The sequence below is a fragment of the Lepus europaeus genome, chromosome 21 (assembly GCF_033115175.1).
Source record: "Lepus europaeus isolate LE1 chromosome 21, mLepTim1.pri, whole genome shotgun sequence".
Classification (NCBI taxonomy): Eukaryota; Metazoa; Chordata; class Mammalia; order Lagomorpha; family Leporidae; genus Lepus; species Lepus europaeus.
Window position 1 is genome coordinate 10128421 of NC_084847.1, and position 23824 is coordinate 10152244.

Sequence of the window (23824 nt, forward strand, 5' to 3'; positions counted from 1 at the left end):
CAGAGTGCAGGGATGGTGTCTTTGGATCCCTTTTTTCTCTGGCCTGCCACCAAGGTGTGGTGATAATACACAGGAGTGTGGCAGAAATCGTAGGTGTCTAGGTAAACTAACCGTTTTTCGCTGATCCCTTAAAATAGCCCTGGCAATGTAAAGTAGGAACCCGTGAATTTTTGAGCTTCCCGCATAGCTGCTTAGGGCTGTGCAACTAAGATCTGATCAGTGACATAGAAGTGTGTGGTTTCCCAGGAAGGGTGCTTAAGGGGAGACACCTTATTTGAGTGGAAGATACCTTGCCCCTCTACCTCTTCTCCTCCTGTTGCCTAGAATTTGCACGAGGTAGCCAGAGCTCCAGCAGCCATCATGGCCCCCAAGGTGACCTTACAGCTGGCAGCCGTGTAGCAAGGATGGAAGGCAGTGGCCTCTGACTCCTTTGTGCCGGAGGCTTCCAAACCCTGGACTGCCTCCCTCCAAGTTGTTTGTCCATCAGGATATATGCCCAGAATGGTGATACCTCTGTCATGAGGCTGAGTGACAGAGCAGGTGGTGCAGGGGACCCTGAACTTGTGCTCATGTAGTCAGCAGCTTTTAGGAGTTTCTGCCCATGCCAGTGCTGCTGGGTGTGGGCTGTTTGCTGGCTTGAAGAGGGCCCAGGCTGGAGAAGAGTCCGAGGACACAGATGAGCAAGGGCAGAACGTGCAGGGCCCGTTAAGTCACGCCCGGGCGTTTGGACTTGAGCCCGAGGGCCTGGGGTCTGATGGAGGCTATGTCGGCTTTTCCTTTGGAACCTTCACTCTGGCTGTGATGTGGAGATGGGACGGGAGGCGCCAGGCCCAGGGCCGTGCCTCCTGACAAGGGCTGCTTCTTTGTTCTAGAAGGCCTGGCCTGCAGCCCCCTCTTCTACCCCAGAGCCCCCGTGCTCCACTCAGACCGTGGTCTAAGGTAGATTTTTCCTAAAGCACCCACGGCACCTTCTGGACCAGGTCTGCCCCATCAAAGACCTTTCAGTCCCCAGCTCTTGTTTCCTGGTCAGCCACACATCAGCCGGCGGAAGCCGGTGTGGCCGCCCTCAGCCGTGTCTGCTGCTGACCTCTAGGTGGCGGTGGTTGCCTGCTGCCGCCCTGGCTCTCTGCGCCTTGGCCACGGGAGGGAGGGAAGTCCTCTCTCCCCTCCAGGTTCACCGGTACTCTCCTGCCTCCCCTCCCGGAATTTTGGGTCCTGGTGCCTACCTCTTAGGTGACGCTTTTCTGCCTTGCTGCTTTTTGCTGCTGAGAATGTTAGCTACCTTCCTCCCATAGACTTGACAAAGCATTTATCCGTGCGCAGTGCTGGAGGCTGTCACCTGCACAAGTCTGCGCGTGCAGTCCTTGGCTTTGGCTGGGGATGGGACATAGGACGTGGCCAGGCAGACTGAGGCAGGAGGGCCCAGCGAGGACAAAGCCACCTGGGGCTCCATGACCACCAGGGGAGGCACAATTCCGGGGTCTCAGGGGACAGCTCAACATGGAAGGGGCCCAGGCTGTGAGTCCAGCATGAGAGGGGACAGGTTCCGGAGGCAGGGCCAAGGGAGATGGGGAAGTGCAGACTGTGGGCTGGGCCTCCCAGCGGGGGGCTTCCAGTTTCGGTTGTGGGCACTCAGCACACCACGGCTGTGCCCGGATCCACCGTGGTCCTGAAGGGCGGGCGGGACTCTGTCCCCACTTCCTCTGCCTTCAGCCCGTAAATGTCCCTCATCCACACACAGCATCTGTTTGAAAAAGCGGCCTGTTTGTCCAGAGTGCGCCTGAAAACAGCGTCTCTGTAGCAAGAAGGGATGTTTACGACTTCCAAGATCTTAAACACGATCTGTCAGATCCGGGCCCTGAGCCTTGGTTTACTCCTCTGTGAAATGAGCGCAGCAGTAGCGCGGGGCTCGGGGAGGGTTTCCGGGGCTGTGCTTGGCCCCAGGGCCTGAGCCCCAGCTGGTGGCAGCTGTCAGCACGCGTGTTCCACCGTGCCTGTGCTTGGCTCTGCGTGCTTGACAAAGTCCAGGACACGCAGTCAGCACTCAGACACTTGGCGTCAGCTGCCACTTCTCTACCCAGCCCAGGACCCATGCTTGTCCCCTTGCGCCTCTTTTACAGCGCCAACAGAAGGGAGGCCGGAAGGAAGACGATTTAACATGATAGCTAAAAAGCGCAGATGCTAAGCGTCAGACAGACCTAGGGGAAGTCCTTGCTGTGCGACTTTCTAATGAATTTGCGTCGTGTATCCTCTCTGGGCCTTGCTTTCTGAACCTGTAGCACCCTGGTGAGGATCAAGTAAGATCTGCAAGGAAGCAGTTAGTCCAGGGAAAAACAGTGACTGCGTCGGAAGTGCTCCGTCGAGGAGCATCGTCCACGTCTGTCTGGTCCAGTTTCCCTCGTTCTGGCCAGGAGTATCAGTCAGGAACGTCATGGAACAAACAGCCCCACCATCAGTGGGTTTAGGTGATTGGTTCCCGCTCCCGCACTGTGACTTGCTTGGCTGGTGTAGGTGGGGCTGGTCTGCAGGCTGCAGCTGGACCTCTCTCCACTGTATCGGTCTCACTGGGGCCTGTCCTCGTGGTGATGGCCATGCTGCAGGAATACAAGCCCGGCCACGCGAGTGGTTTCCAGGCCTCTCCCTGACTCACGTCCCCTGACTTTCTGTTGGTGTTACATGGCCAAGTCCAAAGTCAGGAAGCGTATTCTGCCTCTTCTTGGACAGACTTCAGAGGGACCACAGTCTGCGCTCCTCGCTACCTCTTTCGGTCTCAGATGTAAAGTGGCTGTTAGTGGCAGTGGTTAAAGATCTGGCACTCACGGAGTCCACCATCGTGTAGTTAGGTTTTCCACACAGCCCTGCATTATATAATACCACACACCTTGTGCATTTAGATCGCCAAACGACCGCTCAGGACTGTGGACCAAGCGTGTCTACTGTGCCTATGGGCCACTGAAGAGGCTTCCAGGTGGTAATTGCGACCCAGCTCATTTCCCACCCTCTGGACTGAAGGGAACAGGAAGTCACCTTCATTTCCACGGACTCCATACCCCTTCATCCACAACCCTGGAGGGCGGCGTGCGTCAAGATGCATGTTTTCATTTTTCTTTCCTCTTTGCACTTTGGGAGGCGGTAGGTAACAGTGAGCAGTCTGGGGCAGCACCCTGCCACGCCACACGTCAGCGTCTCTGCAGGAGACAGCAAACAGGGACATCGACACCCAGCGGGGGCTCCTGGTGATGAGACCGCTGGTCCAGAGTTCACACTAAACTTCCTAGGAACTTCTGGATTTCAGTTTTGGGTTTTGGACTTGTGGGGGTCATAGGGGTGGCGCTGGCCCTCTGTGCTTGTCACCATCGTCACTATTGCTGCCTTGGTTTGGGGCCCCAAGGGCAGGCCCCTACTCCAGGACCAGCCAAGGCTGTGTTTGGGGCTCACGTCCATTGTGTGGATTTGGCAGCTGCCACATGTGTGGTTTGCACAGCTCTTTCCCGCAGAGAAAGCTGGTACGCTGGCTGTTAGCCCAGCAGGCCCTGACACTCACCTGGGCCAGGTACCCCCGAGGTCTCGGGGGCATCCCAAGAGCAGCTGGTGACACCTGGGCCAGGTACCCCCGAGGTCTCGGGGGCACCCCAAGAGCAGCTGGTGACACCTGGGCCAGGTACCCCCGAGGTCTCGGGGGCATCCCAAGAGCAGCTGGTGACACCTGGGCCAGGTACCCCCGAGGTCTCGGGGGCACCCCAAGAGCAGCTGGTGACACCTGGGCCAGGTACCCCCGAGGTCTCGGGGGCATCCCAAGAGCAGCTGGTGACACCTGGGCCAGGTACCCCTGAGGTCTCGGGGGCATCCCAAGTGCAGATGGTGACACGTGGTCAGCAGGCTCAGTGTGTAGCTAAGCAGTTGGCAGCACTCAGCCGCTGGGAGAATGCCAAGCAGCTCTCGGCCGGTGGATGAGGCAGCCAACAGTGCTCCAGGTTGACCCCCGCTCCCCGCCCCCCACAGGCCGCTGGGCTGTCCGCGCGTTTACTGGCAGCCCAGGGCACAGGCCTCACCTCTGTGTGTTGTGTGGCCTGGCCCTCAGGGTGAAGGGTCTCTCGGTGACTTCAGGTATCCCTGGAGTCGTGTTTGGACTCTGGCAGCCCTAAGTGCTCAGCGTCTCCCACTTGGCCCTCAGGGTTCAGTCCCTGTCTCCATCATGAGCTGGGACAGCGGCCCACGGAGGCGCTGTAGAGAGGCAGCGAGAGTGCACGCAGGAGTCCTGTGCACGCTGGCCACGGGGCCAGCAGCAGGGTCTGCAGGGGAGGTACTCAGGAACTCTGGTTCTGGACCTGGCCTCCGGAGTGGGCCTCTGAGCTTTCTAGAATGCTCTGGGACTCTAAGAGTGTTTGCCTTCTGGGGGTTGGTGTATCTGGTAGGGTATGTGTGTTTCTGGTGGTAGTGGTGGAGGGGTGTGTGTGTGTGTGTGTGTGTACACACCAGGTGTGGGAGGGAACATGTGTATGTGCCTGATGGGCTGTGAGCGTGACTAGTTGGTAGTTTGTGTACCTGATAGAGTATATGCATACCATGTGTGTGTGTGTGTGTGTGTTTCCAGGGGACCTTCAAATAGTTTGCAGAAAACATGCGTTATGAAAAAACTGTGTGGATCTCAGTTTGTTTAGCGCCAAAAGGAAACTTTCAACTCTGTTTTTGTGAACTTTTTGTCGTGTCCTTGTGTGTGCACCTGCTGAGGTGTGTGTTTAGACACGTGTGTGTGTGTGTGTCCCTGCCTGCTGGTGGGGCATATGTAACCATCTCTGGGGAGGAGAGCACCCCCGGGCTTTTTGAGGGGTCTGTGACCCTGGAGAGAGGTAGGGGATTCTGGACCGTGGCCTGGGAGCCACATACCTGCTCAGGGACTCCCCTGGATAGGAACTCCTGGGGGGCCTGGGGCTCACAGCATCTTCTCATCCACTCCTGGCCTTCAGAGAAAATGTGTCCAGCATCTCAGTACCCAAGCAGTGTTGCATGGAGTGGATGGGGTTGAACGTAGCCCGCCGCTGTGGAATCAGGCAAGACCTTGCCCCCTGTTCTTCCCCTTGCCCAGTAAGCGTGTGGTCCTGGGACTTCATGTTGTGCCCTGTGGCCATCTAACATGGAAGGAGACGTCAGCCCCTTGTAGAATATCTCAGAATGATACGTGTCATGTCCTTGGGCTTCTTAAGTATGTGCTCGTCATGCCCATTGTACAGATGCTACAACTGAGACTTGGAAAGGTGAGGTAGACCGGTCACCTGGGCAGCTGTGGTGGAGCAGGATTCCCCAGCCTGCACTGTAACCTTTACTCCCTGGGGTGGGACCTTCACGCTGTTGGGATCAGGAGTTTTGAGATATGGCAGATGTGAAGGGTGGCTCGCCCACTTCCTTTAGGGCCTGAGCTCCGGCCCTGTTGCTTGGGGATGAGGGTATAGCGGAAGAAACACAGATGCGAGACTGGAAAGACAGAAGTGCAAATCCTGTGTCTGCCACCTGCTGGCTCTGGGCCTCCAACAGGTCCATCCTTCCCCAGTTACCCACCGGAGAAAGATGGGGGCGAGACAAAGTAGCACATGCTGAGATCCGCCCTGACGCTCGTGAAGTGGGAAAATGGTCGTCCCAGGCCTGTCTTGGACATCGGGAACTTGGGAAAAACTGTTCATGTGGTCTTGTGGGCATTATTCCCGGGGGGAATGAGCTGTATCACGCCGTGTGCCGGCTGCGTGCGGGCGGAGCCTGGGCACGGGGGAGGAATGGGGCTTCCTCGTGGTGACTGACGGGTCTCTTTAAGCATCCATTAGAGAAAGGTGCCCGGGGTGCACATATCACATCTGAAATGTTCTATTGTGCTGTTTGTTTTTCATTACTCTGAAACGATTACTGCAGAAATTCTTAAATTGGATGCTTTTCAAAGAGGAAGATTAAAGAGCCTGGGCGCAGTCTGGCAGCTGTGTGCAGAAGCATCTGGGTTTCGCTGGGATGCTCGGCGCAGACGGCTTCCCAGCCTCGCCCTGGGCTCAGTGCGGCACGTGACAACGCCTCCGCCAGGCACGCTCTGTCCCCGAGCCCGGGCGTCCTGTGGTCTGTCTGCCCCAGGCTCGCTGCTGTCCTCTGGACACTGTTTCATTAACGCCTCCTTGGCACCTTCCTGTGGGAGGTAGGGCCCGACAAGGAGGCCGAGGCGTTCTGGGGAAACCCAGAAACTGGTCCGCCCTGCGCACCTTGCCGTGGTGACTGCCTGCGACTTGGAGCTGTTTGGTGAAGGAGCACTTGTCATTGTATTTATTACGTACGCCTTTCTTTCCAGAAAGTTACCGCCTGCCCTGTTTCTGGGGCAGGGAGGGAGCCTCTGTGGTCCTGATGCTGACTGCAAGGTTGAATGAACACGTGCAGCTCCTGCTCCCTGCACGCCCTGCCCCCACCTGCCCAAGCCCAGGAGGACGGACCTGGCTGGTGTTTGACCTGTGAGAGAAGTAGGGGATACTCCCAGCTGCAGGAGCAGTTTAGCAAGGGAAGATGCCCTACAGCCCGCTGACTCCCACCCCCAGGGAGAAGGCACAGCCAGCAATCCCCAGAGTCCTTGCAGAGCGTACAGGAGTGAGCTTGGAATGGTTGGGTGAACTAAGGGCCCCTTAGACACGATGAGAGGTTCCCACCTCTTTCTGCCTGTGCAGGCGCACATGCGCAGACCCAGGCTCGTGCCGCAGGCAGTTGGTCACAGTGGGCACTGCCCAGGCTCGCATCGGCATGACCACGGGGAGCCGTGTGTGAGCAGAGGGCTCAGCTGTGGCCGGATCCAGGGCTCAGTCCCTCTCCTTCCTCTCTCCCCCTCCTCCCTCTTTTCTCTCTCTGTCGCACACCCTCTCTGGGCCCCGATTCTCTGGTGGGGCCCCTCCCGTGGTTGCAGGCAGCTCTGAGCTTGTATCCTCAGCTCTCTCCCTGTCATATGGGCTCCTGACTGGCCCCGCCCTAGACATGAGGGCAGGTGCGGGGCCGTGGGCTCCCCTTGAGCTCGTGGCTGCCTCCAGCATCCTGTGAGATCCACAGGAAGGGGGTGTTTTGGGGGCAGTTGTGGGGTGAGGAGGGTGGGTCCCTAAACCAGAACAGAGGTAGCCTTATCAGAGTGAGGGTCCTGCTTTGTTTCTTCTTCCTGGTAATTGGAGTCTGCCCGAGCAGGGGAGGGGCAGCAGCCCCACTTGTCTGGCTCACAGAAGGGAAGGGCCTGGCTGCCATGTGGATGGAAGTTTCCAGACAGAAGCATGGGGCCACGGGGACGGATTCTGTGCAGCAGGAGAAGCGAGCAGTTCCTCCAGGGACAGAGCGTGGTGGGAGGGGAGGGTCGGTTACTCCAGGAGGTGATGTGCAGGCAGCTGCCTCACGCACCACCTTCCAGACTCCCAGGATTCACCCAGGGCTGCTTGGCTGCACCCCGCCTCGCCACGCAGCCCACATCTCAAGGCCCTAGGTGGCCGGCGACACAGTCCTCACCCGGCGGCAGGGGATGCCCTAAAACTGTGTTGGGGATGGCCCTTACTCTGTCATCACCAGAGTTGAGTACATTACTCCATCAGATGTATTATCTGATGTCCATCAGACATTATCTCATAACCATTTTATTCTTACTAATATCTAATTCTTAGGCAGAGATGTGGGAAGATCTTGAAATAAAGTAGGAAACTCCTAAGACGGTGGCCTACAGTGCTCTCTCGTCACCTCCCCCTCTACCTGGTCAGCTCCTCCTCATCCTTCAAGGCTTTGCCTGGACGTCACCTCCTCCAAGAAGCCTTCCTTGTTGGATTTGCACATTGCATTCCATGCCACTTCTCCTGGTCTCCCAGCCCCTTGTACTTTCCTGTACTGGGCTGTAGTTTTTGTCAGTTTGCTTCTTTGTCTGCCTCACTAGTGGGTGAACTTCTCTGGAGTGTTCATGTAGCTTTGGTTAGTAAGAACTAACTTCTGTTAAGCATTTATGTACCACACAAAGCGGTTGATTTTAAACATAATCCTGGAAGGGAGACCCCGTCACCGGCCTCATGGTAAGAAATCGAGGCACAAGGGGAAGCAAATTACTTAAGGTGATGCGACTCATGGAAGGGTGACATCAGGCTTTGACGCCAAGTGGCGACAGTCCTGAGACCGTGCTGGTGATCACGGCCACCAGCCGTTGCCTCCCCTCGGACGGTGCTGCAGCCGGCCTGGCACAGAGTAGGTGCTCCTTCAGCCGGGGGCGCTGGAGCAGCCTGGGTTCCTGCGCGTGTGTGGCGCAGCCCACTGTGCAGGTTGTTCGGTGCCAGGTGGCTTTGCGTCTTCCGTTCACGTGTTCAGGGTCAGAGGCAGGTTTGGCTTCCACTTCTGTAGGGTTTCGCAGTGAGAGAGCAAGTTCTCCCCAGCGCCCTCCGCTCCTTCTCTCCCAGGCAAAGAGAAGCTTACTCTGTTATTAAGACGTGTCTCCCGCACCAGCAGCCTGCCCAAGGCTCGGGCTCCGAGGCTGCGGGAGGAAACGTAGCCTCCCGTCCTTCACAGCGGTTCTGTTTGGAGCTGGAAAGCGACGTGGAGCCCAAGATCTTGCAAGAGGGTTTTCTTCTCAATGTCTTTAGAGTGACAAAACCCGGGCGGGTATGCAGCTCAGTGTCCACACCGTCCTGGCCCCAGCCCTGGCTGCATGCAGGGTGCCTGGCCACCGAAGCCAGCAGCTACATCCGGTCTCCCATGTGGGTGGCAGAGGCCCAAGCACTTGGGCCATTTTCTACTGCCTTCCTAGGCCATTAGCAGGGAGCAGCCGGGACATGAGCTGGTACCATATGGAGTGCCAGCGTCCCAGGCAGCAGCTTTACGTGCTCCACTATAATGCGGGCCCCTGTTAAAGTCTTGATGTGTGTCCCAGTCTTACTTCTGGGGTCACGATTGCACACACACACACACACACGTGATTGGCATCGTACTTACCAATATGCATTAAGTTAGCCTTCAGTTTCGTTATGTGGGTAAGCAGAGGCCTGGCTTCTCCTTCCCTGTCTACCCCGCAGCCCTGGAGCCTTGGCTGGTGTTTTGCCTCTGGGAGAGAAGGAAGGGGCACTCCCAGGTCCTCCATGACATCTCCAGCAGCGCATGCAGTGTCAGTGCTGCGGGTGGAGCTGCTGTAGCGAGGAGCCTGTGTGGGGTGTGATGTGCCGACTCGCGCAGCCAGGCTGCAGGCCACAGTCACCCTTCCTTCCATGGGGCCCCAGCAGCCTGATTGCTGGGAACAAGCCCCCCTGAGAAGGGCCCCAGCTGCTGCTGTGTCCCGGGAGCCGTCTCAGGAGTCCCCAGTGGGCTGCCCCTCCTGGTTCCCCGTGGCCCTGCTGAAGGTGCCCTTTGTAAGATGCCAGCACCCAGGGGCAGCTGTCTGGTCAGTGCCACTCTGACTTGGGCTGGGGTGGGGTGATACTTTCTCCGCAACCTCGTGACAGCATCGGGGCCCGTGCCGTGCCTGCCCTCAGCTGCTTTGAGAAGAGGCCAGATGGAGCCTGTTCCCCTGGAATTTTAAAATCTTGACAAATAATCGTGTATATCCAAAGGTGAATACCATGTGAAGATTAGCTCTCCGTGTGCATTGCATGATGACAACCACAACCAAATCCGTTAGAGCATCCATCACCACCGTAGCTGGCGTCCGCCTGTGTAGTGGGGTGGCAGAGCTGAGACGTACAATCTGCTCTCTTAGAAAATTTAAAGTAATTTTTTAAAAGAATTATTTATTTTATTTGAAAGTCAGAGTTACATAGAGAGAGAAGAGGCAGAGAGAAAGAGAGAGAGGTCTTCCATCTGCTGGTTCACTCCCCAATTAGCCACAATGGCTGGGGCTGTGCCAATCCCAATGCAGGTACCAGGAGCTTCTTCTGGGTCTCCCAGGTGGGTGCAGGGCCCAAGGACTTGGACCGTCTTCTACTGCTTTCCCAGGCCATAGCAGAGAGCTGGAACAGTTGGTACTCGAACTGGCACCCATATAGGATGCAGGCACTTCAGGCAGCGACTTCACCTACTATGCCACAGCACCAGCCCCAAAGTAATTTTTTTAAAAAAGATTTATTTATTTGAGAGGTAGAGTTACAGTGAGAGGGGGAGACAGGGAGGAAGGTCTTCCTTCCACTGGTTCACTCCCCAGATGGCCACAATGGCTGGAGCTGCACTGATCCGAAGCCAGGAGCTAGGAGCTTCTTCTGGGTCTCCCACGTGAGTGCAGGGGCCCAGGTACTTGGACCATCTTCTGCTGCTTCTCCAGGCCATAGCAGAGAGTTGTATCGGAAGAGGAGCAGCTGGGACTAGAACTGGCACCCATATGGGATGCCGGCGGTGCAGGCAGAGGAGGATTAAGCTACTGTGCCACGGCGCTGGGCCCTAAAGTAATTTTGTTAACTGTGGCCACCATGCTGCTCATTACATCCCTAGAACTTATTTTAAAAAAAAAGTCCGAGAGTTACTCATTGTAGAGCTGAAAGTCCTTGAACCTTTATTTCCCCATCACAGTCACACTCACTCCAGGTCCCCGGCACCCGCCGTCCTACACCCTACTTCCATAGGTGGTGTTTTCAGGTTGCACGTGTGAGTGAGGTTGTGCAGTCGTCCCTCTGGGTCTGGCCTGTTTCACTTAGCACAGTGTCCTCCAGCTGTGTCTGTGTATCACGGTGACAGGATTCCCTCGTGGCTGACCCACGGCTGAGTCCTATCCCACTGCATGGAACGCACCTTGTTTTCTTTATCTGTTCTTCCCGTACTCTTGTCTTCCAGACCAAACATCCCTGCTCGGCCAGCCCGAATGCCCCCACAGGCCTAGCCCATCTGAAGTTGCGTGTCTCACTGAGATTGTTGGCACCAGGCCAACCGTCCTCCCCTGCGGACCGAGCTCCCCAGGTTGGGGGGGAGGGGAGAGGCGAATCAGGCCTGGTTTTGGTCTCCATGATATCCCAGGGCCCAGCCTTGACCTTGGTCCGTAACAGGCCACCTAGTGGTGACCCTGAGAAGGGACCGCCCAGTTGTGCTTGGGGGCCAAGGGATTACTTGATTAGGTCCAGAAGGGCAGCACATTACTTGAACCTGTGTCCAGTTCTTGTCACCTTGGACAAACCATAAAACGGTCTGGTGGGAAGTCTGCCGGCCATGCTGCTCTGTGGAGTGCTGAGGTTGGCATTGGGTGTCCAGAGACAGGAGAGTGTGGGTTGAGCGCAGTGGGCAGCAGGTGCACGCCATGATTCTCTCTGAGTTGGCATCTGCTCATCAGATACGTTGGTGACAGCAGTGTCACTGTCTGGACCCACCAGCGTGGGGCTGGCTGTCCACTCCCCAGCCCTCATTCTGTGTTCTTGAGGTGACGTGAGCTAATGCCCACAATTATTAGTAAAGAATGCATTTCTTTTTTTGTTTGTTTTTAAAGATTTATTTTATTTGAAAGAGTTACAGAGAGAGGTAGACACACACCCCCACACACACACACACAGGAGAGAGAGAGAGATCTTCCATCTGCTGATTCATTCCCCAAATGGCTGTATTGGCTGGAGCTGAACAGATTTGTACAGCCAAAAGCTTCTTCAGGGGCCCAGGACTTGGGCCATCCTCAGCTGCTCTCCCAGGCCATCAGCAGGGAGCTGGATTGGAAGTGGAGTAGCAGGGACTCGAACCTACGCCCATGTAGGATGCCAACGCTGCAGGCCTGGGCTTTAATCAGCTGCGCCACAGCACCAGCCCCGCATTTCCTCTTTGGCTAGTCTGCCTTATTTGCTTACCCCGGTGAACTGTGGAGCTGTGTTTCCTTGGCTAAGTTGTTCATCTTCTCCTTGGTGTTTGACTGCGGTAATATTCCTCCATCAGCGTGCTCATACAGTAATTCAGGCGTTTTGTTCTAGCAGGGAAGACACTTAGAGTTAATAACACATGAAGCCGTCTCATTAAAAGGGAAGTTTTGTTAGGATACATTAACACAGGCCGCGAACCAAAACACAAATCATTGCATTCCTTGGCTATTAAGGAAGCAAAATGAATTAGGGCCCTAAAGCCATTTGTAAAAGAATCTTTGCCAACCTGTTTTCCATCTGCCTGTCTTTGCCCGGAGCAGTCCCGGTAAGGGGCTTGGAATCTTCTGGAGTTTACAGCTTCCATGCTTGTCAAAGGCGGGCAGAGGGCAGCCCCTGGGCGAGGCATCAGCTAGGGCCAGTTCTGGTTCTGCTCACTCCCTGGATCATGCTGGGCGTGGTTCTTCACTGCTCCCGAGTCGGTTTGAAGGCATCTAAAATCGTAGGGCTGTGTGGCAAATGTTTGCCTGTAAAAATGCTACTAAGTGGTGCGTCCTTTTGTCTTAAGCCCAAGAGAGCTACAGTTACCACAACAGTGCCTCAGCAAGTTCATGGATAAGTGGAGTAAGTTTATTTGGATGCAGAACATTTTTGAAACGTATGCATAGTGTTTTCTCCACAGTACACATTTTCCATCAGCTTTTTTTAAATGGAAAATGTGTGCTTGGATTTTGAACTTGTTTTGTACCAAAACAAACTTTCAGTTCCGTTTCCCATGAATCTTTTGAAGTCCCCTTTGTGCCAGTTTTCACTCTTGAATATTGCAGTCTGGGTAAGAAAACGCTCAGGATTTTGGCTAGTGAAGAAGTCAGAGGAAGCTGCCCATGGGGAGCCAGGCGCCTGACGTGTCCTGCGGGGAGCAGGGGCAGCCTGTTTTGACTCCAAACCAGCAGTGCACGAATGCGCCTTTATTTCTCTGCTCCCGCCGCCTGCCTTGGACAGCGTTCCCTCTGGGGTCCGATCCCCACCGAGGTTTATGGCATCACCTCCTCCGAGGCCCTCCTCCTACAGTAGTTCTCTGATTGGGGTCCCTGGTGATGCATAATTGCCTGGGCAGGCGGCAGCCGGCACAGGGGGACACCTCGCTCTGAGTCAGAAGCCCCAGGAACCAGGAACGCCTCTCAGGTTTTGTTTCAGCGCTGGGAAAACCAGCCGGGGGCTCCGCTGGTTCTGTTGACCGGGTTCTAGAAGCAGAGGGGCTCCTGACCGCCCGACCTGCGGGCTGTGCCTGGCGCTTCTGTTTCTTCCCCTGCCTGGCGTTTGACAATTAATTAGGCATGGTAATTACCTGCTTTAATTTCGTGATTGCGCATCCTATAATTACCCTTAATTCTCTAATAGGGAAGTTCATGTACACAAAGGCAGCCGATGACGGAGGTGACAGAGATGACAATATCACCAGCTGCCATGGCTTCCCGCCTGCCAGGCACGGGCCGAGCAGCAGCATCGCACAGCCACCCAGCGCGATCAGCCAGAGAACTGAGGCTCGAGGTGGATCCCAGCGGCTCGGGGGAGGAGCTGGGATGAGAGCCCAGGCCTCTCTGCACAGCCCCTGCCTTCCTCAGCCTTCGCCCTCCCCCCCAGGACCGCCCAAGACCCCAAGGCGGTCGGCGTGAAAGGATGGCTCCTGGCAGATCTGCCCTAAACCAGACGTGGGGCTCAGCCCACTTAGGAGAAGCATTCATGTCTACATCCTCTCTGCTTGTCCCTCTGCCCTCCCACATCCCTCTTCCTGCCTGTGTGTGTGTGAGCAGCTGTACCCCGGAACAGCCAACCCCTGATGGTTAGATGTGTTCATCATGTCCAGACTGCTGCCTGCACACGGTCGCACAGTTCTCTGCCCTCTAGGGCAGAGCGACCAGGGCTCGCCTTATTTCCCAAGTGGAGAATCGAGGCTTAAAGAGGTGATGAACCCACCCAGGATCACTTGGCTAGCCAGGGGTGGAGCTGCACTTTCAGCCCAGGGCTACCTCGGTGCCGACAGCCGACCAAGTATCAGGTCCACCTGGCCGCTCACCCACAGGCCTCTTGCGCCGCCCGCAGTCTGGGGTACATTTGTAGCTGTGAGTCTTGATCAGTCTCCTGGGCAAGGGGAGGCATGGCTTGGCTTTGGCTTTGGTTTCAGATTCCAGTGGGGCGCTTGAATCCCAACTGCAGAAATTACCCTCCCGTTTTATTTTTCTTTTGCTGAGTCAAGGAGATTGGACTTGAAGTGGCTTTTTATTGCTTGCTTTAAAAGGGAACTTGATTTTTTTCTTGGAAGAGGTTGACTCTTTGTGTCCCTCTGAGGAATTATTATCTTTATGGCTCAAGCAGAAGAAATTGGAGCTGAGCAAACTTAATTTGGAAAGGGGAGTCCTTTAAATTAAAAAAAAAAAGTGACAATTTGGGGCCTAAGCTCTCTGAATTCTTCAGTGCAATAAGCCCGTGATTTGGTTAAGTGTGATTCAGGGACAATTTAGTTTGCAGGGAAACTTTCCTGAGTTCAGATGCTGAGATTATTGATGTTCAGGAGCGGCCATTGGTGTCCATGGAGGGAAGGCACACACGGGAGGGTGAGATTGGAGGGTCTGGCACCCAGGAGACCCTCGGGAGGACACGCCACCTGCCCAGGAGAGGGCTGCCTGGGCCTCGGAGGAGTTGAAAGCCGGCCCTTGCTGGCAAGGTTGGGGGGTTTCCACTGGAAGTGCTGGGCTTGGATGGCCAAGCCTGGGTCCCCATCCCTGCCCCCTCTGGCGAGGGCCTTCCTCTGGGGAGGGGGCTGTTCACACCACGTGCTTTGTGGATTGAGGTGAGGACGTGCGGGGAGGCGGCGAGGGGCCTGGTGCAGCGGCCAGCAGCCAACAGGAGCTTCACTCATGCTGTCCTGGTGTGGGAGGTGTGGCAGGTGTGGCAGGTGTGGCAGGTGTGGCTGGTGCTTATGTTTCCGGGGAGTTTGAAATCACTTCATTTGTGCCTCCGTCTGGCAGCGCCCCCTGTGGTGGATTTCACGGTGCTTTGTTGCATGTGTGACTGTGTATCTTGGGGATCGGATTTGAGCAGCACCAGGCAGCAGGATATGAGAGCATTGTGGGTGGCGTGGGGGGAGGTGGTGCCCAGGCTGAAGTCCTAGGGGTCCTCCAGGGATTCTGTGACCCCACCCCCCACTTTGATCAGGTGGGCTCTGCTACAGAAGCTGGTGCCACAAAAGCACCCTGGCTGCCGCACACCTTTGGGAGGCCTCAGAGTGAAGATCCTGGCAGAGCAGGCATACGGACAGCACAGGCGTGAGGGAGCACCTCTGTCCCCGCTTCGCCTGTGGCATCCGTGCGCACCCCACGCGTCCCCAGGAGCCTGTCCCCCGGGCTGTGCTGAGACAGCTGAGCGTTCCCGGGAGAGGCCCCCTTGAGAATTACCTCCTCCCAAGGCACACTGAAGGGTGCACCTCTGCCCGGGCCTGTGGACTCCCTGGTCCCCACAAGGGATGGGACACAGCTCTCTGCTGTGGCCCGGGAGTGCAGTGGAGGATGGCCCCAGTGCTTGGGCCCTGCACCCCATGGGAGACCAGGAGGAAGCACCTGGCTCCTGGCTTCGGATCAGCGTGGTGCACCAGCCGCCGGAGCGGCCATTGAGGGGTGAACCAACAGAAAAGGAAGACCTTTCTCTCTGTCTCTCTCTCTTTCTCACTGTCCATTCTGCCTGTCAAAAAAAAAAAAGGATGGGACAGGCAGAGTGTCCGTGGGAGGGGCCCAGTGAAGGGTTCTACTAGGCTGCAGTGCAGTTCGATCTGGGCCCTGGATCTCAAACTCAGTGAGAGCGTAGTTCTTTCCTGAGCATTGGAGTCACAGGTGTGACTTCAAACTCAGGGCTGCTCACAGTTTATAGAATTTCATGCTTTTACAGTGATCTCGACAACTACACCACCACAGTAGCAGCAGCGGCCACCTCCTGGGAGTGCCAGGCAGAGTGACGAATGCTCCTCCCCCTACACACCGGTTTTTGAGTCTACCCATTTCACAGATGAGTACACTGAGGCCCAGAAGCAAATTGAAAAACATCACATCACTGGTAGGTCGTAGAAGTGCTGACTTAGGGAGGTTGCTGTCATTCATGAGCCAAATCTGACCGTCTCGATGTCTGGCTCGAGCCAGGGCCACATCATTCAGATGATTGCAGGGGGTTAACATTCAAGTTGATCACCATGATCAGAGACTTGAAAAATACAACCCTGTGTTGTTTGGGATGGCGGTCCCGGTCACGTGTTGAATTGTTCAGCAGAGAGTTGCATGGCGTCGTCTAAGGCTCCAGGCCCATTTGGCACCACGTGGGTTCTCCGAGTCCTCCTAGTATTATCATCTCCCTCCTAGCCCGGAAGCCGTGGAGACTCAGAGGAGGGGGGAGAGTGCAGCAGGCCACACAGCCGGTGTGCGGAGGGCCCGGCTCGGTGTGTGTGGGGGGCTGACTGCCGGGTGTGTGCCCGACCCCGGAGGGCCAGGCTCGGTGTGGGGGGGCTGACTGCCGGGTGTGTGCCCGACCCCGGAGGGCCCGGCTCGGTGTGGGGGGGCTGACTGCCGGGTGTGTGCCCGACCCCGGAGGGCCCGGCTCGGTGTGTGTGTGGAGCTGACTGCCTGACACCTCTGTGCAGCACGTCTCTGTCTGAGCACGTCCTTTGCTCTGCACTACGGGGACCCTTGGCCCCCGCCCCAGGCCATCAAATCCTGGTGGTCCCTCCCCGGGACGTTTACTCGTGTCCTCAGTCCGGTGGCTCCCCTAGGCTGCGGGTCCCCTGCAGGCTGACCGTGGGCAGACTTTCCCACGGTGGAGTCTGCGTGTGCTGGAGGTGATGCCCACACCAGTGGTTTACTTGGGACAGGAGGCACAGCCTCGTGGTATCCCAGGTCCTTTCTCAAGCGTTGGGTTCTTGAGCGTCTCTTGTCCCTCCCAACACAGGATACAATTAGACCAAGCGGAGGGCTGAGGGGTGCCCCTTTCTGAGATGAGACATTCCCTACGACCTTAACATTTGAAAATGCAGGCAAACTGGCACCAGTCCTGGGACCTGGTCCTCCCAGCAAATGGACCGCTGAGTTGCTGAAGCTAGAAATCTGGGCATCAGGTCTGATCAGTCCTGCTTCTGTCCCCCACATCCATCTGCTGAAAAACAGGACCAATCCCACCCACACGCATCCCAAGCTCTGCCTGGACCTCAGCGCTGGACCTCCACTGTTCCCCTGGCCTCCTGTTCCGCCCCCTCTGCCCATGCCTGCCCCTCACGCTCAGACTCCAGCGATGCCCCACGAGGGCTGGCCCACGGCCACAGCCTGGTTCTGGGGCAGCTCGCGGGCCTTCAGCATCTTCGTCATCACCTTAGTTCAGCCTCTGCACCCTGCTTTGGCCGACTTGATGGTATCAGTTCAGTGGCGCTTCTTTAGAATTCTCTCATCTCCTGGTCCCAGGAGAAGGAGTGGGTTTTCAGGGTGTATCCTGCCTTCAGATGTAGCTGGGCTGAGTTTTAGAGGCCTACAGGAGATGACGTCTGGGTCTGGAGTTACCGTCAGAGATTCCTGCCAGAGACATGGATCTGGGAGTTGCCGGCTAGGGATGAAATGTACAGGCCCGGGAATGCATGTTTGGGGAAGAGGAGGGACCCACGTGGGGGCCGAGGGGGAGCAGAGGGGACTGAGCTGCCCTGGGTGACAGCAGTTGGCGCTTGAATGCGTGCCAGGAAGTACACAGAGGCCGGATTTGTCTTCACATTCCAGGGGCCTCCTTTGATCCTTATGTTGGGGGTGGTTTTTGAGATGTGTGTTGACGTTCACTGGTGGCAAAAATGCGTCGATCTCTGACCCCATCGCCGGTCTCCCTTGCGGTGTGGTTGCTGCATGTTCCTGTGCAAGACAGACAGAAGGAACGGTGCTCACGGTTTTGTACCCCCAGTGTGCTCTAGCGGGGTTCGACTTGGTTCAAATAAAGAAGCCGTGTGCCCTGGATGGGTGTGTCCCGTCTGGGTGTTACCTATCCACCTGTACTGACAACTGAGAGTCCTGATCGTGACCTTGGTCTCCGCGTTCTTCCTGCAGGCTGGGTCCTGTCTCATCCACACGGTGGTCTGAATGATTGGGGGTGGAGCTTCGTTGCTTACACGCTGGAGTGCGCCCCCTGCCCCTGTGGGTGGGACACACTGCTTTCAGCTCCCTTTTGCCTGTGAGAAACAAATGGCCAGAAAGGTGGAAGAGTTTGTCTTCAGAGGTTCTGCGGGTTACCCACTCATCAGCACCACAGGGCAGCTTTGGCAGGCCGTGGATCCCTGGACCTCAGAGAGGTGATGCAGCCCAACCAGGAGCCGAGGAGATCCAGGGAGCGCTGCTCCTCGCCGCGCGGGGGCTTGGAAGATCACAGTGCTGAACACCTCCGCCACTCAGCATCAATTTTCTTTTCTTTTCCAATTTTGCAAGAGGCCAGAGAGTAAGTCTTTCCAGCTTCGCCTGCTGTGCGGTCTGTGTGGCGGCAGCTACACACCCCTGTCGTCGTGTCGGGAAAGCAGCCACAGACAGCAGGGCTGCAAACACACGGAGCTGGGCTTGGCCCACAAGCTGTGGTTGGCCCGCCCTGGTCTAGGTAATGAGCGTCCTGGTGGTCAGCACCTGTTTGAACTGGCCGCTCCTCAGCTACGGCCGTTCAAGGTGTGTTAGAGCGGAAGGACTGTGTTCAGCTGCGGGTGCGAAAACCCTGGAACCTCAGCGGGCAGACAGTAGGGGTGAATGGTTCTTTTTGTGTTCTAAAAGCCCCGGAGTAGCTAAGCTAATGGTCGATGTCTCTCCCTCTGGAGGCCTGAAGGAGCGTGCCAGGTGCTGCATCTGTGCCCCAGGCTCTGCTGGGTTTATGTGGTCCGGCTCGCTCAGTCGGGGCTCTGCTGGGTTTATCTGGTCCGGCTCGCTCAGTCGGGGCTCTGCTGGGTTTATCTGGTCTGGCTCGCTCAGTCTGGAGCTGTGGAAACGTCACCTCCCTGAGCCCGCCCTTCGGGATGTCTTCAAGGGCCCAGTGAACTCCTCCCTGTTAAACACCTGCGTATCTGAGAACTGTCCTGTCAGCCATCATCCAGCCCTGCTCGCACACCTGTCGGCAAGAAACGGAGTCACTGCTTTGTCTTTTGGACAGCTTTGCCCGCAGGAAAATTCCTTCCTCCCGAAGTTTCTCCTGCTCTACTTCCTACCTGCTGGAAATCTGGTTCCTGGAGACGCATGGGACCCCATGCTGGTCTCTCCCCTTTCTCATCATGGCCCTCCCAGGAATCTGAAAGATTTCAGACACTTTGACCATCCTCGGGTCCATCTTCCTCCCTTGTTTCTATCTTATTTCTGAAAATTTGGTGGCAGACCATCTGCTATGGCCTCATGCTTCTCACACTTCATAGGGTTCTTATTGAAATGCAGGCTGACTCCAGGCCAGCACAGTTGAGGTGGCACCTGGGATTCTGCATTCTCACATCTCCCACGTGATGCCAGTTCATAGACCACATGGGGTAGCAGATAGATGGTCTGCTTTTAGAACACGTTCCAGTCTGTCTTTTTATTATTATTACTAATTATTTGAAAAACAGAGTTACAGAAAGGGGAGAGAGAGAGAGATCTTCCATCTGCTGGTTCACTTTCTAAATGGTCACAGTGGGCAGGGTTGGGCCAGGCTGAGGCCAGGAGCCGGGAACTTCTTCCATGTCTCCCACATGGGTGCAGGGGTCCAAGTACTTGGGCCATCCTCTGCTGCCTTTCCAGACATACCAGCAGGGAGCTGGATAGGAAGTGGAGCAGCTGGGACTTGAACCCGCTCCTACGTGGGGTGTCGGCATTGCAAGCGGCAGCTTAATCCGCTGCACCACACTGTTGGTCCCTCAGTCCATCTTTACACAGTCAGCAACCAAGACTGAGCTGCGCTGGTCTGGTGGGTGTGGAATAGAGCAGCGCCTTGAACTCCTTCCTTGCCCCAGTTCTCCTGGGCCTTTCAGTGTGGTCTGATGCCACTTGCAGTTTCCTCGGTAACCCTCCTACCTTGTTCACTAGCTCAAATTAATGAAACCCTTGGGTAATTGTCCCAAAGGCCCCTGCTGTGCTGTGATTCCCCCCCCCACACACACACACACTTATACTCATGTGTTGGTTTGTTTGGATTTTGTCCTGGGACAGAGTTGCATCATATCCGGTAAGGCTCATTCTTCAGGGTGGTCAGGATTCCGTGTTGTCTGTCATCCCGTTCATTCACTGGCCCTGTTTGGGGGCTTCTGTGAAATAGATTGGCTTTTTGGTTTTCCGCCTGATTCCGCTGGAAACCTCCACAGAGCGATTGACATTTTGTGGCATCAATCTTTCATCCTCCTTGTGTTCCTAAGGATCTTGTGAGAGTCCCAGTGACTGCCCTACCAAAGTGCCACGGACTTGGCTGCACTTGGGGCTAACCGGTGGTCTCCGGGCAGAGACTGAGTTTGTCCCGCACGTCAGAGATGCCTCTCCTTGGGGTTAAAGAGGCTTCTAAACTGCGTGTTGAGATGCATTGGTGGTCAGCTGCAGGAGCTGTTTATCCCCGGAGGCTGGTCTCAGGCCGTGCACTTGCTAACGATGCACTTGCTTGGTGTCCCTGGAAGGCGCCAGGGCCTGCACAGAGCTGATGAAGCAGCTTTCCCGTTTTGTACCCCCAGAGTGGGAGCCCTAGAGTCACAACCTGATTAACAAGAGGAAGTCTTGTGCCCCAGCTGTGCTTATCCCCTGTGAACCCGGCTTTCTGTCCAGGATGGGAGTTGTCAGCTGCAGCCCCAGCCCCCTTCCCCTCCCAATCCGCCCCGTCTCATCTTGGTAGGGGTCTGCAGATTCCCGGCCTCGATGCACTGCTGTGGCCTCCACGGGTGGGAGGCGCTGCCATCAGCTCCATTCTACAGAGGAGGAAGCTGATGGCCGGGGAGGTGGAGTAGCCTCTTGGGAGCAACCTGTTTCTGCTGTGTTTGTGAATACACCCGTGACAAGACCACAAGAACCAAATCCCTACTGTGGATTGGGCTCTGATCTCTGCTGATGTCGGGAACACGGTAGACAGCGTGTTGCCCTCACAACCTTTCTGATTCGGTCATTCTTTCCTGTCCCTATTGGTTTATGCAGTACCATGGAGTCCCTACCCTGCCAGGGGCTGGCATCCAATGACGTGAGGCAGCTGTGGCCGTGGCTGTGACGGAGCTGGTTTCCATGGGTTTCCATTGCCAAAATCCATCCAAAATCCATCCTGAGGGTTCGAGAGAAGTTGACCTTTTCTTTCTCATCTGTCCATGGCAGGTCTACATCCGGATCAAGGACGACGAGTGGAACGTGTACCGGAGGTACACGGAGTTCCGGAGCTTGCACCACAAGCTGCAGAACGCCTACCCTCAAGTGCGGGCCTACAACTTCCCACCCAAGAAGGCCATCGGAAACAAGGTACTGACCCCACGGGGAGCCCGGCAGCCGGGTGCTATGCCCGTGTTGTTTTTAGATGATTATTTAGAAATGCATGCTTCTTAAAGAAATGTTGGCTGCTGGGAGAAAAAGTGATACAGAAGGAAAATAGTCCCCCGTAATCCCACTGCGTAGACAGTCACCCTTATGTGTTGTTGGCATGCGTCCTCTCACTTCTCCAGGACGGAGCTTGGAGAACTTGCTGTGAGGGGCCAGAGCCCCACACGCATGGCTTTGTGGGCTAGGAAGTTTCAGTGGCCATTACTCACCCTGGCCAACATGGCTGCGAAAGCAACCACAGACAGCGTGGACGCGAGTGGGTGTGGCTGGGATCCAGTAGCATTCTCTCGTTAGGATTAGGTGGCAGGTGGATTTGGCCTGGCTTGCTTACCCTAGTGGTGGTCCAACAACGTTTCCAGTGGCCATAGCGTCCATCCAGGCTTGTGAGTGTGACTGAGGAGAGGAGCTTCCTCCGGATGACCTAGTTCCTCTCTGATCACTCATCCTGGTGCCTTTGAGAGAGGAGGCGAGGCTCTCCCTGCGCTTCCTGGTTAATTCTTGTCATTCTTCTGGGAGGGGTTTATGGAACACCTGCTGTTGTCACTGTGCAAGGAGGGGCTGGGCTGGGACTGAGGGCCTGGTGTGGAGCCTGCCGAGGTCAGGCCTGGCATGGAGCCTGCCGTCTGCTCCATCCGGCTGGCGGGGTTCTATCCCCCTCCTGCTTATTTACAGAAGCAGTTCCCCAACGGGGCTGCCCTTAGGGTCACCTCAGGAGCTTTTAAAACCCCCGAGTGCTGCCCCCTGTGGCCACACTGTGATGGAGTTGCTCTGGAGGGCGGCCTGCACACGGAAGGGTTTAGGCGTTCCCCAGATGACTCTGCAGCCCTGTCGGCCTTCCCTGTGGGAGCTGCCCCCAGACCCACTGTCTCACAGGCTGGGGCCCAGACACCCTGCCCCCTGGGTCAGCGGGCCTTCGGCGTGATGCCCAGGCGTGAGGAAGCGTGAGCACCCTCGTGTGGGACTGGCATAGCTACGAGCAGGTTCCACGTGCGATGAATTCCCTAGGTTCCCTCTTCAGGAAGCACGTTGCTGGGTTTCCTTTGACCTTTGTCCTCAAACCCCAGCACGAGTGTTTCTCTAATGCACTCCCGGCATTGGGAACTCCGTCGGGGAACTCCTGTTGCCACTGACCCTGTGCGTGGATTTCTGATCCCCTCACGGGGTTTGAATGCAGGCCGTTCTGAAGCAGCTGTGCCTAGGCCCAGATCCCACCTGTGCCTCATTCTTCGGTTACAGAGAAACAGGAACTTGAACCCACACACTAGGAAAACAGAAAGCACAACTTGTTGGTAGCAAGAAGTATGAGAGTTCTTTCTAAAGAGGGCGACAAAGTGAATACGGATTCCAACGAAAGTCTTACAGGCTCTTACGGTTCCCGGGACCCTGCCAGGTTGTCTTAGCGTGCCACCCAGCAGACGTCTGCTTAACCAGCGTCTTATTTTGCGAGACACTCAGGTGTGCAGGAAGCATGGTCTTGGCGTGGCCTTGGCGTGGCACCTGTCCGCCTCCTGCTGAGGGAGAGCTGTCCTGGTGCAAGGCTGAGTGAAGCGAGGGGTTCGGGGGGTGCAGTGGCCGTCGTCTCAGTTTCCTGGTGCCACACATACGGGGGCCACATAGCAGACATGGATTGTCTTGCAGTTCTGGGGGTCGGAAGCCCACGAGCAGCCCCACAGGGCCGACATTGAGGGGTCAGCAGGGCTGCTTCCTTCTGGAAGCCTCAGGGCTGAAACTGTCCCTTGCCTTTCCCAGCTCGTAGAGGCCACGTGCGTTCTTGGCTGTTCTCGGTCCGCTTCCGTCTTCCAAGACAGCGGTCACCACTCTGACCTCTGCCCTTGTATCGATGTACTGTGTTCTCCTCTGCTTCTGACCCTCTCTCCCTTGTGAAAAAACTCTGCGGCCTCAGTGCGCTTGCCTGGGGAGCCCAAGAGAATCTCCCCAGCTCCAGATAGGTCCCTTTGGCTGTGTCTGGTTCCAGGGCTCTGGATGTGGAATCCATGGTGCAGTCTCTGGCAGCTGGTAACAGAAAGAATGTGTTTGGCACCTCTGGGGTGTACTGGTCAGCTATGCCCAAGGCAGCCTGCTTTGTAAAGGAAAGTTTTGAAAGCTCATGGTGCAGCATCAGTTGGCCCACAGCGGCTCAGCCCTGGCCTCACTGACGGAGTCTAAGGCAGCTCAGAGCGTGAGGTGGCAAGAGATGGGCAGTGCAGGTGTCCATGTCTGTATCTCCTTAGAGTGACCAGGATGCAGTAGCTTGGGCCCCAGCCTGACCACCCAGTCCAGTCCATTACTTCCAAAACGCCATAGCTAAGTGGAACTTTACTTTCCTAGTGCAATTAACCTGTGACTTCGGCATGAGTTCAGGGTCTAAATGTCCAAACCCTAATATTGGATGCAACCCTCGCCATCACAAGCTTAGTATTCAAACCACGGCATTGGCTCTAGCTCTCACAGTTGCGGGCTGTGTTCACACCA

General features: G+C 56.2%; 1 protein-coding gene across 2 annotated transcripts in view; it reads left to right on the plus strand.

Annotated features, from left to right (window-relative positions):
- The window catches only part of SNX29 (sorting nexin 29), a 473054-nt gene that overhangs the window by 397251 nt on the left and 51979 nt on the right, over positions 1–23824 (plus strand). For both annotated transcript variants that reach the window (XM_062180202.1, XM_062180203.1), the window contains one exon: positions 21134–21274. In XM_062180202.1, coding sequence (XP_062036186.1) covers positions 21134–21274 — 141 coding nt within the window. The remainder of the gene's footprint in view (positions 1–21133; positions 21275–23824) is intronic.